At 33.8% G+C, this 17,912-nt stretch overlaps 1 protein-coding gene across 1 annotated transcript in view; it reads left to right on the forward strand.

Moving 5' to 3' along the window:
• CSMD1 (CUB and Sushi multiple domains 1) overlaps positions 1-17,912 on the forward strand; it is a 2,120,031-nt gene that overhangs the window by 1,428,152 nt on the left and 673,967 nt on the right. Inside the window, exon 13 of the mRNA XM_044659558.1 lies at positions 16,494-16,606. Within this exon, the coding sequence (XP_044515493.1) occupies positions 16,494-16,606 (113 nt within the window). The remainder of the gene's footprint in view (positions 1-16,493; positions 16,607-17,912) is intronic.

Consider the following 17,912-nt stretch of genomic DNA (forward strand, 5'->3'; position numbering starts at 1 on the left):
TTTTAAAGTTACAATGTATACAGGCTTAAAATAAACTACTCTCTTGTTTTTAAATATTAAAAGTATAATTATATGCTGATTCTGTCTCAATATTGTCTAAGATTTTTATTTCAGTAAAGTATTATTTTTTAGTTTTTAAGCCTTTATTTAGATATTTTATCTTTTACTACATATGTTCAACATATAGAATGATAATTCTAATTTCAAAATTTTAAACCATAATTGCTAAGAGGCAAATGTGTATATTTGATTTCTTGAGAGGCCTTAGTTACTCTATACCTTTACCTCATGCTTTTAAAATATTTCACATTTCTCCTGCCACCACCATAGTAAAGATGTTCAGGGGTCAGCTGGGTAGCTCAATAGATTGAGAGTCAGGCCTAGAGATGGGAGGACCTGGGTCCAAATCTGGCCTCAGACGCTTCCCAGCTGTGTGACCCTGGGCAAGTCACTTGACCCCCATTGCCTTTAAAAAAAAAAAAAAAGATGTTCATTGGCATTGGGCTCTGCTCTGAAAATAAACCCTAAACGAGGGCTTCATTACTTAATTATTTCCTTAATAGTGCCTGTATTTTTCCACAATCTAAACTATCCTTCATTTCATTTCCAGATCAATTCTGATGAACAAGTCAGATTATATGACTCCTCTGCCCAAAAATCTCATGTGGCTCCCTTTCTACCTTTATTAAGTGTAAAGCTCACTATTAAACCACAAACTCCATGAGGAGCTAGTACTGTAATTATTTAGTGAATTAGTATATAATATATCTTAGCCCATGGAAAATTTATATCACAACACCTTGCATAAAACAGGTAGTACAAAGTAACTAAGTTATTGACTCTTTATCTCTCCCCATCCTATACATTTCTAATTAATCATTTTTTAAACTCATATGTAAGACTATATATGAAGAAAGTAGGTGACTCATTAGATAGAACCCTAGGTTTGGAATCAGGAAAACTCATATCCCTGAGTTCCAATCTAGCCTCAGATGTTTATTATCTGTTTGCCCTTGGGCAAGTCACTTACCCCTGCTTCTCTCAGTTTCCTAATCTGTAAAATAAACTGGAGAAGGAAATGGCAAACTATTCCAGTATGTTTTTCAAGAAACCCCAAAATAGGCTTACAGAGAATCAGATGCAGCTGAAGCAACCGAACAACAAAAAGAGCTCTATTTTTATTACCACTAAATTCGAACCTAGTAGTCTGTGCCCATATCTCTGTCAAGTTCATTATGAATCTTACTTGACTCAATGAGTTAGCTATTCTTCTCACCTCATATTATTTATGAATTTAAGTATATCATTTGTTCCTTCATGTGTTATCCATTCAATGTCAAATTTCATTAGGCCAAATGTAGATTCCTAAGATACTTCACTAGAATCCCAGAGAAGTTCCTAACCTAGTAAGGTAGATAATACATGTAGAGATATTCCATGTGTCTTCAATAGTTCAAAATAAAATATAGGTACCCCCTATACTTCCCTGACAACCTTTACCATTGGGGAAAAAAATCATTAATTGATCATGGAGTTAGACTACCAAAATTCCTTAATAGGCTAGAATTAGAAGTGCAGTCTACTAAGGTGAAATGTAATGGAGGAAAATATATAATCCAACATATGGGTTAAAAATCAATTGAAAAAATAGCAAGAGAGATGTGATTATCTAATGCCTTAATTGGATACTACTTATCTTAGTCAAAGGCTGTGATATAAGTCTTTCATGAGCTATATTGTGTTATCTAAAGTCATTAATTCATTCAACACATATTTTAAGAATCTACATTATGAAGAGTCTCTGAAATTTGTCAGGCTGGTCCTTGGAGAAGAAGTTTACAGCGTATTTTAATTTGATTCTCTAAGCCTTTTTTTATTAAAGCTTGTTTATATCTGCCAGAGCTCGTGTTTTGTGGCATAAACTTTGAGAACCCAAGATCACCTCTCTACCATAATGCAGAATCAGAGGACTTCAGTAGGGAAATTGACTAATGGAGTAAGGAAATAATTTTAAAAATGCTAAGAACATACTTATATGTAGTTGCTTCCCCCTTCAAATCTAGTCCCCTGAAAGTTATATTCAGGTTTAAGATATACTTTGGGACAGCATTTTTCAAAATCATAATTTGTAATGTCTTATCCAATATATTAACCTAACCCAATATCATATAATATTGATTATTATAATTATTATCATAAAATAACCCAATATTAATTCAAAACAAAAGCACTTAATTAAACAAATGAACACTGTCAACTCTAAGTAAAAACCATATATAAATGCAGTGTCAAACTCTTCCCACATATTCTCGTGCCATGAGAAAAAAAAGGCATACAATATGTGTTCATAGGGCCATGTCTCCACTGGAATACCATTGCACCTCTGAATTTATCACCTGATGTTTCCCATTAGCGTGACTGATGGCATTTGCAAGGCTCTGTTGCCACCTTTAGATTCTCCTTTCACTTACAAGTTCTATGGGGACTCTTCACCTTAGGGAAATGTAAAAATCTCTTTATGCCTAACACCCTTTCAGGATTATTTCTGGTCTTGCATAAATTAAGCCCATATCTCCCACCTATCCAGCACAGGGAGAGCCCCTTTGGTCAAATCTCTCTTTTGGACTGCTCATATGTATATTTAATGTATTTATGTATTTTGTGTTTTAATGTATTTATAATAAGTATATATAACACATAAACTTATATATACCAAAACAGCTCAACAGTATAAAGTTACTAAACATTTTATTAGATTGCAGAAAAAGTGATCCATTTTTCATATATGTTGGTAGAATTTTTAGGGTTGCGTTATAGTGAGTCTCTTGTGATTACAGTGATGCTGATAAAATAAAAATCTTTAGTGAACTACCGACTGGTTTTAAAATAACTAAAGTTGATAATAGTAAAATGTCAAAGTAATTTTGTTACCAAAATTTGCTATTTGATGGTAGTTCAAATAAGATTTGAACAATGCCTTGAAGGTTTTTATGGTTCTCCAAGGAGCAAGAACATATACAGTGAGGCTCTCTTTAGTAGTCTGAATTTATAGGCTCTGAGGAACTCTTAAGAAGTCTACAAGTTTTTGTAGTACAGTAGAGAAGTTTAGTCAGCAAGCCTTAGGGTCAAAATCTCCATTAAAGTCTCCCCACAGATATTTCATTTGAGAATTAAAGTCAACTGGTTTCTAGTTGTGATGGTGAGATGTTTGCTTCAGTCACCCAACCTTGAAACCTTTAAATCACTGTTAACTTTTTTTGTCTCACTCCCTACATTCATTTTCCAGCAAGTCCTAGAAAGTGGCTCCATAAAAGTGCTGATATATATTTCCTGTTTTCCCTCACCCTAATTCAAACCCTCACTTCACTGTCCTTTTACCTCTAACCTGTCAACAGCCTCCTGATCTGGCTTCTTGCTTCTAAAATGTATCCTTCACTCTAATACATTTTACAGTGTTGAGAGATAAATTTTCCATGAAGGCTTCTTTGATTAGCCAGCTGGAAGTGACCTTTTCTTACTCAAAACCCTTTTGGTACTTTGTTTCTATTTCTTTGATGAATGTACTAAACTCTCTTTTATATGTATAAAATCATTGAAATATAGATATGAAGCCATCTTTGTGTTTGATGAATCTATCCTCATTTTAAAGATGTATATATATGACGAAACTGAAACCTAATGTGGTGAAGTCATTTGCCCTAGGTAACACAGATAGAAAGCAACAAATCTGGGATTTTAACTTCTCTTAAAGCACTATTAACAGACATCATCATGATACAGAGATGACTTTACTTTCTAGAAGATTATATCAATGGAGCCAAAGACTGATCATATCAACCTGGGACAGCTGATTGTGCTAGTCTAGAGGTTTGTTACCTGAGGAAAAACCCAATTAAACTTACATAGACTCATAGCCAGAGATGTGGACTCAAACAATGAGCATTCATTCATTTACCTTTTCAATTCTTCATTTATCTATTCACTTATCTATCTCTTTTAACCACAGCAACTCATAAATTATCTTGCATAGCTTAGGGGTTATGAATAGCCTGGGGAAAAAGGACCACCCAGAATATTGAAATGAAAGATCTGTCAAGGATAAAAGGACTTTTAAATTATAGTTGCTTATGTGTCTGTCTAATATGCTCTACTAGATTATAAGCTCCTTGAAAGCAGGAATAGCTCTTCTGCTCAGGATCATAGCTTATCTCTCTCAGAGTCTAAGAAGAGGTAGTTACCAAGAGCTGCAAGTGGTCTGATGCATTTTGCACAGAATGCCTACTAGGTGAATACCTGGCTCCAAGAGATGGAAGAGATTTTAGAGGCTGTTTAGTCCAACCCACTCATTTTACTGATGAAGATACTTAGGGTACACAGAGGTTGATTGCTGAAAGTAATTCAGATAATAATAGCAGATCTTGGATTTCAGTATAGATCACCTACTTTCAAACCCTAATTCCAAACTAATTCTATTATCCCAGGTTGCTTCTCTGTCCTAACTCAATCAGAGTATCTCTTTGTGACCTTGTCTAAGTTAGCCTCTCTGTATTTGTTTATGATTCTTTATCTGTAGTCACCTATGGATCAATAGAAATATTTTCCCCTACTATTCTTCTGGTCATTGTGCTAATTTTTGTTCTGATTTCTTTTCACATCGTTTTCCTTTATTTTATTGAAATAATTTTATATATTATTCCCTTGATCCTGGGGCATTTAATTTTTTTGACAATTAAATTAATGTATTTAGGATGCAAAGATTTTGATGACAATAGAAAATTCCCTTATAGGAACAAGTAAGTAGAATGCAGTTGTAATCAATTTCATTTTTAGACAGGTGGCATATCACATGTGTCACCATGATTTGATAACCTTCTTTAGTGTGTTTAGGTCGTTTGATCCATCTCCACCTAGCAGTTCCATTTGTTCAAGTTAGGGTAGAACTGCTAAACCTTTTGCCCAGGGCCAAAGAAAAAAGGTTTTCTGAAATCGGGTTACCCAGAGATGCTGCTGCTGTATATACTCTAATAAAAACAGCTACCAGAGCATCCAAGAGTGACCATGCCATATGGGAGCAATTAAGCATAAAAATAACTCTGACCCATTTTCATATGCAAAGAATCTTGCATTTGTGTACAGTGATACTAAGGAGAAAGGGGATATATTATCAAAGGTCACTGCATCCTTGAATAAATGCTTTAATATACTAAGTATTATAGAGCTTATTAAAAATTAGGGAATTTGAAACATGTCTGATATAGAATAAAATCTCGTATTTGTATGACAGTCTACAGTTTACAAAGCACTTTTTTCCTAATTATAACATTTCCCTCATTTTACAGATAATGAAATGGAGGGTCTGAGAGATCAGGTATTATGTGGCCAGTAAGTTTAAAAGCTCTGAGTCAAATTTAGGTCTTTACAGACTCACAAATTTGAGAGTTGGAAGAGAACTCAGTGGCTGTTTAGTCCAACCCATAACTCAATTAGTCATTCACTGAATCAATATTTATTAATTCCTACTCTATGACAGGTACTGTGCTAAGCACTGGGCATACAAAAAGAGGAAAAAGACCATTTCTGTCCTCAAAATGTTTATAATCTAATGGGGAAGATAATTTGTAAACAAATATATACAAAGCAAGCTAAATACAGAAGAAATAAGAAGTATTTAAAAGTCACTAGAATTAAGAAGTATTTTAAAAATTCACTAGAATTAAGAGATCTAGCGAAGGCTTATAGTAAAAGATGGGATTTTAGATGGAATTTAAAGGAAACCGGGGACAACAGTAGGTAGAGCAGAAGGGAGGTACACTCCCAGGCATGGAGAAGAGCCAGAGAAAATGACTGCAAGTTAGAAATGGAGCCTTATTTGTTTAATAGCCAAAAATCCAGTGTCACTGGATTAAAGAATGCATGATAGGGAGTAAGTTAGAAAAAATCTAGATGGCTAAGAGGGAACTAGATATGAAGCTTTGAATGCCAGACAAAGCATTCTGTATTAGATACTAAAAGGAAAAGGAAGTCACTGGGGTTTTTAAGAGGAATGTGACAGAATTGAACTGGAGTTGGGAGAGTCTTTAGGCAGAAAGACTCACTAGAGCATTATTACAGTAGCCCAAGGGTGATGTAATAAGGACTTGCCCCAGAATAGTGATAGTATTAGAAAAGGAGACTCATTTGAAAGTTTTTGAAAAATTCCTTCTTCAGTAAACCAAAGAAACCCCAGCCTTTTCTTAAAGACACCTAATAAAGGGTAATCTACATTCAGTCCATTCTGCTTTCAAAATCGTTCTTTTGATTCCAATTTAAGTGACCTCTTTACTATACCATACTTCCTCTGGAGCCAGGGGACGATATAGATATAGATATAGATATAGATATAGATATAGATATAGATATAGATATAGGGGTCAGAGAGAGAGAGAGAAAGAGAGAGAGAGAGAGAGAGAGAAAATGAGAATTTTAAACTATTAAATCTTGGTTGTACTACTATGACCTGCTTTGGTGTAAAGAATCATTCTTCAATAATTAAAGGACCTGAATACAAATCGCATATTGTTCAATAGTTTCAGTCATGTCTGACTTTTTTTGACTCCATTTGGGTTTTCTTTTTTTAATTTAATTTTATTTTATAATAAAAGATTTTTCCATGGTTACATGATTCTTGTTCTTACTCTTCCCTCCACGAACCCCACTCCCTCTTCCCCCCATAGACAATGCACATTTCCACTGGTTTTTACATGTGTCATTGATCAAGACCTATTTCCATATTGTTGATAATTGCACTGGGGTGTTTGTTTAGAGTCTATATCCCAAATCATATCCACAACCACCCATGTGTTCAAGCAGTTGTTTTTCTTCTGTGTTTCTACTGCCATAGTTTTTCCTCTGAATGTGCATAGTGTTCTTTTTCACAGGTACCTAAGAATTGCCCTGGATCATTGCATTTCTGCTAGTACAGGAGTTCATTACATTCAATTTTACCACAGTGTATCAGTCTCTGTGTACAATGTTCTCCTGGCTCTGCTCCTTTCAATCTGCATCAGATCCTGGAGGTCATTTCAGTTAACACGGAATTCCTCCAGTTTGTTATTCCTTTGAGCACAATAGTATTCCATCCATCCATATACCACAATTTGTTCAACCATTCCCCAATTAAATGGCATACCCTCATTTTCCAGTTTTTTGCCACTACAAAGAGTATGGCTATAAATATTTTTGTATATGTCTTTTTCCTTATGATCTCTTTGGGGTATAAACGAAACAGTAGTATGGCTGGATCAAAGGGCAGACAGTTTTTTAAAGCCCTTTGAGCATAGTTCCAAATTGAACACAAAATAGTATACTTGTCAGATCTCTGGGAAAGGAAAGATTTTTAAACCAAGCAAGAGTTAGAAAAAATCACAAAATGTACAATAAATAATTTTGATTACATTAAATTAAAATTTTTGTACAAACAAAAACAATGCAACCAAAATTAGAAGGGAATCAACGAATTGGAGAAAATCTTTATAACAAAAAATTCTGACAAAGGTCTAATTACTCAAATATATAAGGAGCTAAATTAGTTGTATAAAAATATCAAGCCACTCCCCAATTGATAAATGGGCAAGGGACATGAATAGGCAATTTTCAAATAAAGAAATCAAAACTATCAATAAGCACATGAGAAAGTGTTCTAAATCTCTTATAATTAGAGAGATGCAAATCAAAACAATTCTGAGGTACTACCTTATACCTAGCAGATTGGCTAACATGACATCAAAGGAAAGTGGTGAATGTTGGAGGGGATGTGGCAAAACTGGGACATTGCTACATTGCTGGTGTAGTTGTGAAATGATCCAACCATTCTGGATGGCATTTGGGTTTTCTTGACAAATATACTGGAGTGTTTTGCCATTTCCTGCTCTGGCTCATTTTACAGATGAAGAAACTGGAGCAAACAGAGTTAAGTAACTTAAGTAACAGGGTCAGACAGATAGTAAGGGTCTGAGGCCAGATTTGAACTCAGGCAGATAGATTAATCTTCCTGATTCCAAACCCAGTACTAAAATGCAAGCTGATCAACCCTCCATAACTCCACCTATGGATCCAGAGTCAGAGTCAGTGCGTCAGAATCAGAGTGAGCACAAGACAATCTCTAGGTTCTTGGGAGCTAGCTAAGATCACCATAGACTTACCCCCTGAGAGAAGCTGGACTTGGCACCCCAGAAGGCTGAGGAACATCAATCTTGGGCATGGAGATAGAACAGAAAGAGGCAGCATACTTTAGAAACCATGGAGCTTTGAAAAATAACCTCAGGCTAAAACCTCTCCATAGTTTGAATCACAGAGAGCTTGCCCTTCTCAATCAGAACTCTGGTGGGGAAGGGAAGGAAAAACCAACATAGCAATAGTCAGCAATGCCCAAAAAATACAATCTTCAACCACCAAAAAGAACAAGAGAAAGGCATTGACATTGGATCATTTTTATGAAGAAAAAAAATCCATAGTATAAAGGAGACAGTGGAGAATGAGAAACAAGTAAACATATCCAAATCTTCCAAAAAAATGGAAATTGGTCACAAGCTCGGAGCTTAAATTTGAGATGTTGAATCAAATGAGAAAGAAGAATCTTGGCAAAAAAAAATGGGAAATAGTTCAAAAAGAAAATAACAGTTTAAAAGACAGAAACTCCCACTTGGAAAAAGAAGACCAGAAATCAAATGAAATGATAAGCAATTTGGAGAACAGGATTAAACAGCTGGAAGCCATGAAAAACAGGATAGACCAAACCAAAAAGGAAAATCAAAAGATCATGGCTGAAAACCTGTCTTTAAAGACCAGAATTGGGCAAGTAGAAGCTAAATATCACAAGACAGCAAGAATTAATAAAGCAAAGTCAAAAGAACAACAAAATAGAAAGAAACATGAAATATCTTACTGAGAAAATTTCTGACCTGGAAAACCGGTCTAAAAGAGACAATTTGAGAATCATTGGTCTACCTGAAAATGTAGAAATAAAGAGAAATCTTGACATCATTCTACAATAAATTATCCAAGAAAACTCCCCTGATATTCTTCAATAAGAAAGCAAAATAGACATTGAAAGAATCCATATATCACTCTCTACTTTAAATCCTCAAAAGACAACCCAAAGGAATGTAATAGCCAAATTCAAGAGCTTCCAAGTTAAGAAGAAAATATTACAAGAAGCCAGATAGAGATAATTTAGATATCTAGGAGCACCAATCAGAATTACACAGGTCCTAGCGGCCTCCATACTAAAGGAATGCAAGGCTTCAAATATGATATTCAGAAAGGCAAGAGAATTGGGTCTACAACCAAAGATCACCTTCTCATCAAAACTGACTATATATTTCCAGGGAAAAATATAGGCATTCAACAAAATAGAAGATGTCCAAGTATTTGTAAAGAAAAGACCAGCACTAAGTGGAAAGTTTGACATTCAAACACAAACATCAAGAGAAATATGAAAAGGTAAATAAGAAAGAGGGGAAAGAAAAAAATATTTAATTTGTTTTTTTAAGGGCTTCAATAAGGTCAAATTGTTTATATTCCTATATGGAAAAATGTTACTTGTAACTCTCAAAAATTTAATTCCCTATTATAGAAGTTATAAGAATTATTTATAGGTATAGGTTGGGGTACTAAGTTGTCTAAGATGATATACAAAAATAGAAAAAGGGAGGATAGAAGATGACACCAAGAGAAACTTGAAGAAATAAGAAAAATAGCATAATCTATACCACACAAAGAGGCACATGGGAAGGGGAGGGGAAGAATTCTATTATAAGAAGGAGAGGAAAAGAGTGCTAATAGGTAATACTTAAACCTTACTCTCAGTTGGAATCATTTCTGAGAGGGAAGAGCATCTAGATCCATTGGGGTATCTAATTCTATCTTACTCTACAGGGAAAGTGAGAAGGGAAAAACCAAGGGGGAGAGAAGGGTGGGGAGTATAAAAAGGGAGGAAAAGAATGGGGGGAGGGAATTTAATAGGCCCTAAAAATAATATGAGGGAAAGAAAAGGGGAGGGGACATAAAGGGAAGTAAAATAAGGGTGGGGATTAGGGAGACTGATTAAAAGCAAACCACTGGTCTAAAATGAGAGAGCAAAAGAAGAAAGGACAGAATTAGGAGAGTGAATCAAAATGTTGAGTAATATACAGGTGGTAATCATAACTCTGAGTGTGAATGCGATGAACTCACCCAGAAAAAGGAAACAAATAGTAGAGTGGATTAAAAACCAAAATCCTACCATATATTGTCTACAAGAAACACACCTGAGATAGGTAGACACGCACAGTGTAAAGGTAAAAAGCTGGAGCAGAATCTATTGGGCATTTACTGAGAAAAAGAAGGCAGGAATCATAACTATGATATCTGACAAAGCCAGAATAAAAATACATCTAGTTGAAAGAGATAGGAAAGGTAATTACACCCTGATAAAAGGATGTATAGATAATGAGGAAATATCAGCACTCAACATATATGCACCAAATGGTATAGTATCCTCATTTCTAAAGGAGAAACTAGTGGAAATAGAAAGTAAAACTATACTAGTGAGAGACCTGAACTGTTAAAATTAAAAATGATAAAGACTGATATAATAATAGAACTTAGTAGTTTAGTTAAAGCCATGCTGATAGGGATAAAATCATTAGACCACACGCCTGTAAGAATTCACATTGCCTCAGCCATTTTTACCTTTTGTATCTTCCCGCAACCTCATAGCTAAGAGTGTGACTTCCCCCTGACCCCAGAGATTTATCCCCTTTCTTACATAATCATACTTCCTGTTTTACATGAGGAATCATGGGAAATGTAGTTTCAAAGTCTCTATGTGTCAATAGGAAATATATAACATACTTTTAAATGGCATCTTCCCAATTCCAAATATACAGAACCTTCCTCTATCAGATCTAGATAAATCTAACCAAACAAATAAAAAAAGAAAGAGGTAAGAGATGTGAATGAAATCTTAGAAAAATTAGAATTAATAGGTATATAGAGAAAAATAAATAAGGACAAAAAGGAGTACACCTTGTCACCAGCACATGGAACATTCACAAAGATTGATCATGTACTAGAACATAAAAACATGGCAAAATATAGAATACTTAAATAATCCCATATCAGAAAAAGAAATTGAACAAGCCATCGAAGAACTCCCTAAGAAAAAATCCCCAAGACCAGGTGGATTCACAAGTGAATTATTTCAAACATGTAAAGAACAACTAATTCTAATACTCTACAAACTATGTGACAAAATAAGCAAAGAATGAGTCTTACCAAATTCCTCTTATGACACAAATATGGTATTGATTCCAAAGCCAGGCAGACTAAAAACAGAGAAAGAACACTACAGACCAATCTCCTTAATGAATATAGATGCAAAATTCTTAAATAGAATACTAGCAAAAAAGACTCCAGCAAGTGATCATAAGGGTTATTCATTATGATCAGGTGGGATTTATGCCAGGAATGCAAAGATGGTTAAATATTAGGAAAACCATTCACACAATAAACCATATAAACAAGAAAACCAACAAAAATCACATGATTATCTCAATAGAAGCAGAAAAAGCCTTTGACAAAATATAACATTGATTCCTATGGAAAACACTAAAAAGTATAGGAATAGAATGGCCTTTCCTAAAAATAATAAAAAGTATTTATTTAAAACCATCAGCAAGCTTCATCTGCAATAGGGATAAGTTAGAAGCATTTCCAATAAGATCAGGAGTAAAACCAGGATGCCTATTATCCCCTTTATTATTTAACATCATACTAGAAACACTAGCAGTAGCAATTAGAGGAGGAAAAGAAATTGAAGGTATTAAAATAGGCAATGAGGAGACCAAGTTATCACTCTTTGCAGATGATATGATAGTCTACTTAAAGAATCCTAGAGAATCAACTAAGAAACTAAAGGAAACAATCAACAACTTTAGCAAAGTTGCAGGATACAAAATAAACCCACATAAATAATCAACATTTTTATATATTTCCAATACATCCAAGCAGCAAGAGTTAGAAAGAGAAATTCCATTTAAAACCAACCATAGATAATATAAAATACTTAGGAATCTTTTTACCAAGACTAACACCAGAATTATATGAACATAACTACAAAACAGTTTCCACACAATTAAAACTAGTTTTAAACAATTAGAAAAAAGAAACATTAATTGCTCATGGGTAGGACAAGCTAACATAATAAAAATGACATTCCTACCCAAATTAATTTACTTATTTAGTGCCATACCTATCAAACTACCAATAAACTTTTTTATTGAATTACAAAAAAAACTATAACAAAGTTCACTTGGAAAGACAAAAGATCAAGAATATCAAGGGAAATAATGAAAAAAAGTGAAAGAGGGGGGCCTAGCAGTAGCAGATCTTAAACTGTACTATAAAACAGTGGTCATCAAAACAATATGGTACTGGTTTTAGAGACAGAAGGAAGAATCAATAGACTTGGGGTAAATGACCTCAGCAAGACCGTTTATGATAAATGCAAAGATCCTAGCTTTGGTGACAAAAACCCACTATTTGACAAAAACTGCTGGGAAAATTGGAAAACAGTAGGGGAGAGATTAGGTTTAGATCAACATCCCATACCCTACATCAAGATAAACTCAGAATGGATGAATGACTTGAATATAAAGAAGGAAACTATAAGTAAATTAGGTGAACACAGAATAGCATACCTCTCAGATCTTTGGAAAAGGAAAGATTTCAAGACCAAACAAGAGTTAGAAAAAAATTACAAAATATAAAATAAATAATTTGGTTACATTAAATTAAAAAGGGATTTTACAAACAAGAACAATGCAACCAAAATTAGAAGGGAAGCAATAATTTGAGAAACAAAATATAACAAATATCTTTGACAAATGTCAAATTACTCAAATATATAAGGAGCTAAATTGATTATACAAAAAATCAAGCCATTCCCTAATTCATAAATGGGCAAGGGACATAAATAGGCAATTTTCAGATAAAGAAATCAAAACTATCAATAAGCACATGGAAAAGTATTCTAAATCTCTTACAATTAGAGAAATGCAAATCAAAACAACTCTGAGGTACCACCTCACACCTAGCAGATTGGCTAGCAAGACAGCAAAGGAAAGTAATAAATGTTGGAGGAGATATGGCAAAATTGGGACATTGATGCATGGCTAGTGGAGTTGTGAATTGATCCAACCATTCTGGATGGCAATTTGGAACTATGTCCAAAGGGCTATAAAAGACTGTCTGCCCTTTGATCCAGCCATACCATTGCTGGGTTTGTACCCCAAATAGAAAATAAGGAAAAAGACATGTGCAAAAATATTTATAGCTGTGCTCTTTGTAGTGACAAAAAATTAGAAAATGAGGGCATCCCCTTTGATTGGGGAATGGCTAAACAATAAAATTGTGATATCTGTTGGTGAGGAAATACTATTGTGCTAAAAGGAATGATGAACTGGAGGAATTCTATGTGAACTGGAACAACCTCCAGGAATTGATGCAGAGTGAAAAGAGCAGAACCAGGAAAACATTATACACAGAGACAGATACACTGTGGCACAATTGATTTTAATGGACCTCTCTTCTAGCAGCATTGCAATGATCCAAAACATTTCTGAGGGACTTATGAGAAAGAACACCATCCACATCCAGAGAAAGAACAGTCGGAGCAGAAACACAGAAGAAAAACAACTGCTTGATCACATGGGTTAATGGGCATATGATTGGGGATATAATCTCTAAATGATCACCCTAATGCAAATATCAATAATATAGAAATAGATCTTGATGAATGACACATGTAAAATCCAGTGGAATTTTATGTTGGCTATGGGAGGGGTGAGAAGACAGGAGGGAAAGAACATGAATCATTTAACCATGGAAAATTTTCTTAATTAATCAAAAAAGTTAAATTTAAAAGTAAATAAATCAATAAATGTTTGAAAAATATGGTAAAAATTTAGTAACATAAAAATGAAAATGTATGAAGCTTCAAAGGAAAATATGAAACTATGTGAGCCCCAAAATGAATCCTTAGAAGAGTTCCAAAAATGATAGAAAACAAATACAAACAGAAGAAATAATAGAAAAGAAAAAAATGGAAAATATTAACAATTTATTACAAAAAAATTTTTAAGAAAACAATTCACTAAAAAAGGAAATCCAGAATGTCAAATAGAAAAATAACAAAAAACAGAAAAAAAAGCAAGAAAATCACTTCCTAAAAAATAGAATTGGAGAAATGGAAGCTAATGACTTCATGAGAAAGCAGGAAGCAATAAAACAAATTCAAAATAATGAACAACAAAAAGAGAATTTCAAATCTTTTCCTGAAATAGATCCCAGAGTAATAATTCATTATGTTTCCCTAAATCCAGGATTAAAAAGAAAATCTGGATACCATATTGAAAGAAATTGTCAGGCAAAATTTCCCTGATATTCTTCACTTTCTCTGGGCAGGTGATCAAGATTACACAGGTTCTAGTACCTTCTTCATTGAATGCTCAGAAGGCATGGAATATGATATTTCACAATGCAAAAGATCTAGGTGGATAGAGTCTAAATGCTGAGTAAAACATACCATTCTTAAATTTATTTCCTCCGTATATTTTTGTCTAGTGTAATTATCATCTTGTTTCACAATATGATGAATAGGAAAATTTGTATCTGATATTTACCACCTATATCATATTAGCTGCTTTTGGGGAGAGAAGCAAGGGGTGGAAGAGAGGAGGGAAGAACTGAAACATAGATTTTTGGACATAGCTAATGTGAGAATTTCTTCTTGATGAGCATATTTATTATAACTTATTAAATATTTGTACTATATCATAGGTATTATACTATTGTTATATTATATGTTATGTTATGTATGAAAAATAAAAATAAATGGTAAAAAAGGAAAGCTAAGAATTTTTTTTACTTTTTTACTTTTTCTTCCTTGTTTTTTAATTAATTAATTTAGAATATTTTCCATGGTTACATGATTCATGTTCTTTCTCTCCCCTTCTCCCTCCCATTTCCCATAGCCAGCATACAATTCCACTGGGTTTTTACATGTGTCATTGATCAAGACCTACTTTTATATTATTAATATTTGCATTAGGGTGATCATTTAGAGTCTACATCCCCAATCATATCCCCATCAACCCATGTGATCAAACAGTTGTTTTTCTTCTGTGTTTCTACTCCCACAGAAGGCTAAGAATTTTAAAATAAAAGCCTTTTCCCATCTAAAATTTTTCCTTAGTCATAAAGGACTCATATCAGATTAATGTCATAAAGAATGACATGGATTTTTTGGGAACATAAGCCTATGAATGAAGCAAGGATAAAACTTAGGACAAAATATGAAATGATCACACAGGAAAAAAAAATTAAAACAACCCTCAAAGCAATGTACTTTCCAGCATCTGGACTTGTCATCAAATACTTTTTTTTTTCATTTCATACACAATTTTGCACATTATTTGACATTTAATGATTGCTGTTCATCTTCCCCTGAGGTATCAGGTGTTTTCCTCTTCCTGAGGTGGAAATGAAGCTCTGATAGACAAATGGTATGATGGATGGAACAAATCAGGGGTTCATATTCCTGATCTACGTGACTTCAAGCAATACTTCTTATATGATTAGAGACATTTGTTTGGGTGAAATCAATTTCTCCTCCACTTTTTTTACATACTTATCTGTCAGAATTCTGAGCAAAGTCACTGTCTTTAGTATTACTCTTCATGAGCTGACAGAACTCATGATGTGACTTTTTTCAAAACACAATGGCACATTGTTACTTATACTCTGGCTGATGTGTTCATTAACATTCAGAGAGTTTATGAAATATTTCCAAATTCCAAATGTTTTTCAATTTAACTTTCAACTAAGTGACCAAAATAACGCAATCCTTATATTTTGCTAAAAAAGTTAACAATTTGCAAGAGATTTTAAGGGATAAATATGAATAAAAGCACATAAAATGATAGACATCTGAACATATTGTGATATTATCAAAGCAATTTCTTTTATGTATGCTCTCCATTTTCAGAGTGATCCTAGCACAGTTCTTAGCCCATGCTAGTCAAATAAGGAACAAACAAATGAACATATTTGGATGATTGGGCATTATAACCAGAACTTGGAGATAGTGTGTGTATGTATATGCAATGAATCTGAAAGGAAGAGAAAGGAAAATACAGTTACAAATGCATTGTCAATTTTATTTTTATTTTTTAAAACAGCAATGGATCTACAAATTAATATCAACTGCAAGTGGTTCTAGTTTCTCTGAGGGAAAACTTGCTAATTAAGCATGATTTTTAATAATGATTTTTCATGCCTTTAGTAACATTTAGGCAATCATAGGAAAATTGCTTTATTAGAATAATTGTGTATTTAATTTATTAAAACATCATAAGGGCTTAACAATAAATACAATATTGCCTTAAGTCATTTTTTCCTCTCTTTATATGCAGACTCACTGGATCTAGTGTACCTGATCTTATTGTGAGCATGAGCAATCAGATGTGGCTACATCTCCAGTCTGATGACAGCATTGGCTCCCCCGGATTTAAAGCGGTTTACCAAGGTATGACTAGAAATACCTGAATTCATTCAAAAGCAACTTTTCTTTGGAGGATAGGTATTATGTTTACATATAGTACACAAGTATATTAGCATGTGTTTATTCCTTATATATTTCTTTTAAAATCTGAGCTAATTGGAGCAGTGAGGTGATGCAGTATATAGAGCAGTGATGGGCATTGAGCTTGGTGTGTCAAAATTCACCAAAAAACTGAGCATAACTCAGGTGGTGTGTCACTTTGAGAAAAAACCATAATTTCACAATATTTATAGTTTAAATAAGAAAAATGTATAATTATAAAGTATGACTGTATTTAATAAACCAAAATAGGTAAATTAATATAGGTAGAATTGTCATCTATAGTGCACAGTGTCTACACTACACTACAGCAAATGTTTCATCCTTGGCATGTGGCCCCAGACTTCTCTGTAGGCAGCCATGTGTCATCAAAAATGGCTACGTGTTGTATCATAGGTTTGCCATCACAGGTATAGTGTCACACCTGGAGTCAGGAAAACATGTCTTTCTGATTTCAAATCTCTGACAAGAAAACTTAAATGAGGTCATGAAGAGTTGGATAAGCCTGAAAACAGATGAATCATATTCCTGAATAATTAAGGGCTTTAAGTATCCTATTTATAGTTGTTCAGTGAAGATTAACTAATTATTAGATTAAGTAAGATGTGGACAACACAAAAGGCTGTGAAAATAATACCAAAGTTTGGCTGTGGTGGTTGGTGTGTTTCCTCATCCTGTACTCCCTAGTGTTGCATGTATCACTTGTTGCTTTAATTCAATGGAGAACAATTAGAACCTTCTGTATAATATCTGTGACTTTTTTTGAGGTGTCAAGTGGTCTATACTTGGGTCTGATACTGTTTGAAAGTCAGGGTGAAAAGAATCTTAGGAATAATTATCTGAATGATTTTGCCATGTTTTACTTGTATTTTATTTACTACACTCTTTATTTGGCTTTTCATTATTGAGACTGTGCTTTTTTTAGTGGATGTTTTCATAATATGCTGAAAAAAAGAAAGAATATAGAAGTGGGGCCAAACTTATGTGAAGCATATCAGTCAGAGAGAAAGAAAGCCCATAGACAGATGTTTTAAATCCCATTAATTTGTCCCCATCCTAATAGGAAGTAAGCTCTTTAAAGGCATGGAAGTTGCATTTTTTGTCTTTGCACCCATAGTCTGGTACAGTGGCTGGTACATAATAAACATTTAATAAATATTCACTTAATGTTCAATTTTTCCTGAATGTAATTTAGCTTAACTGCAAGTGCACATGTTCCCTATTATAAATT

Source organism: Gracilinanus agilis, chromosome 2, assembly GCF_016433145.1.
Source record: "Gracilinanus agilis isolate LMUSP501 chromosome 2, AgileGrace, whole genome shotgun sequence".
Taxonomy (NCBI): Eukaryota; Metazoa; Chordata; class Mammalia; order Didelphimorphia; family Didelphidae; genus Gracilinanus; species Gracilinanus agilis.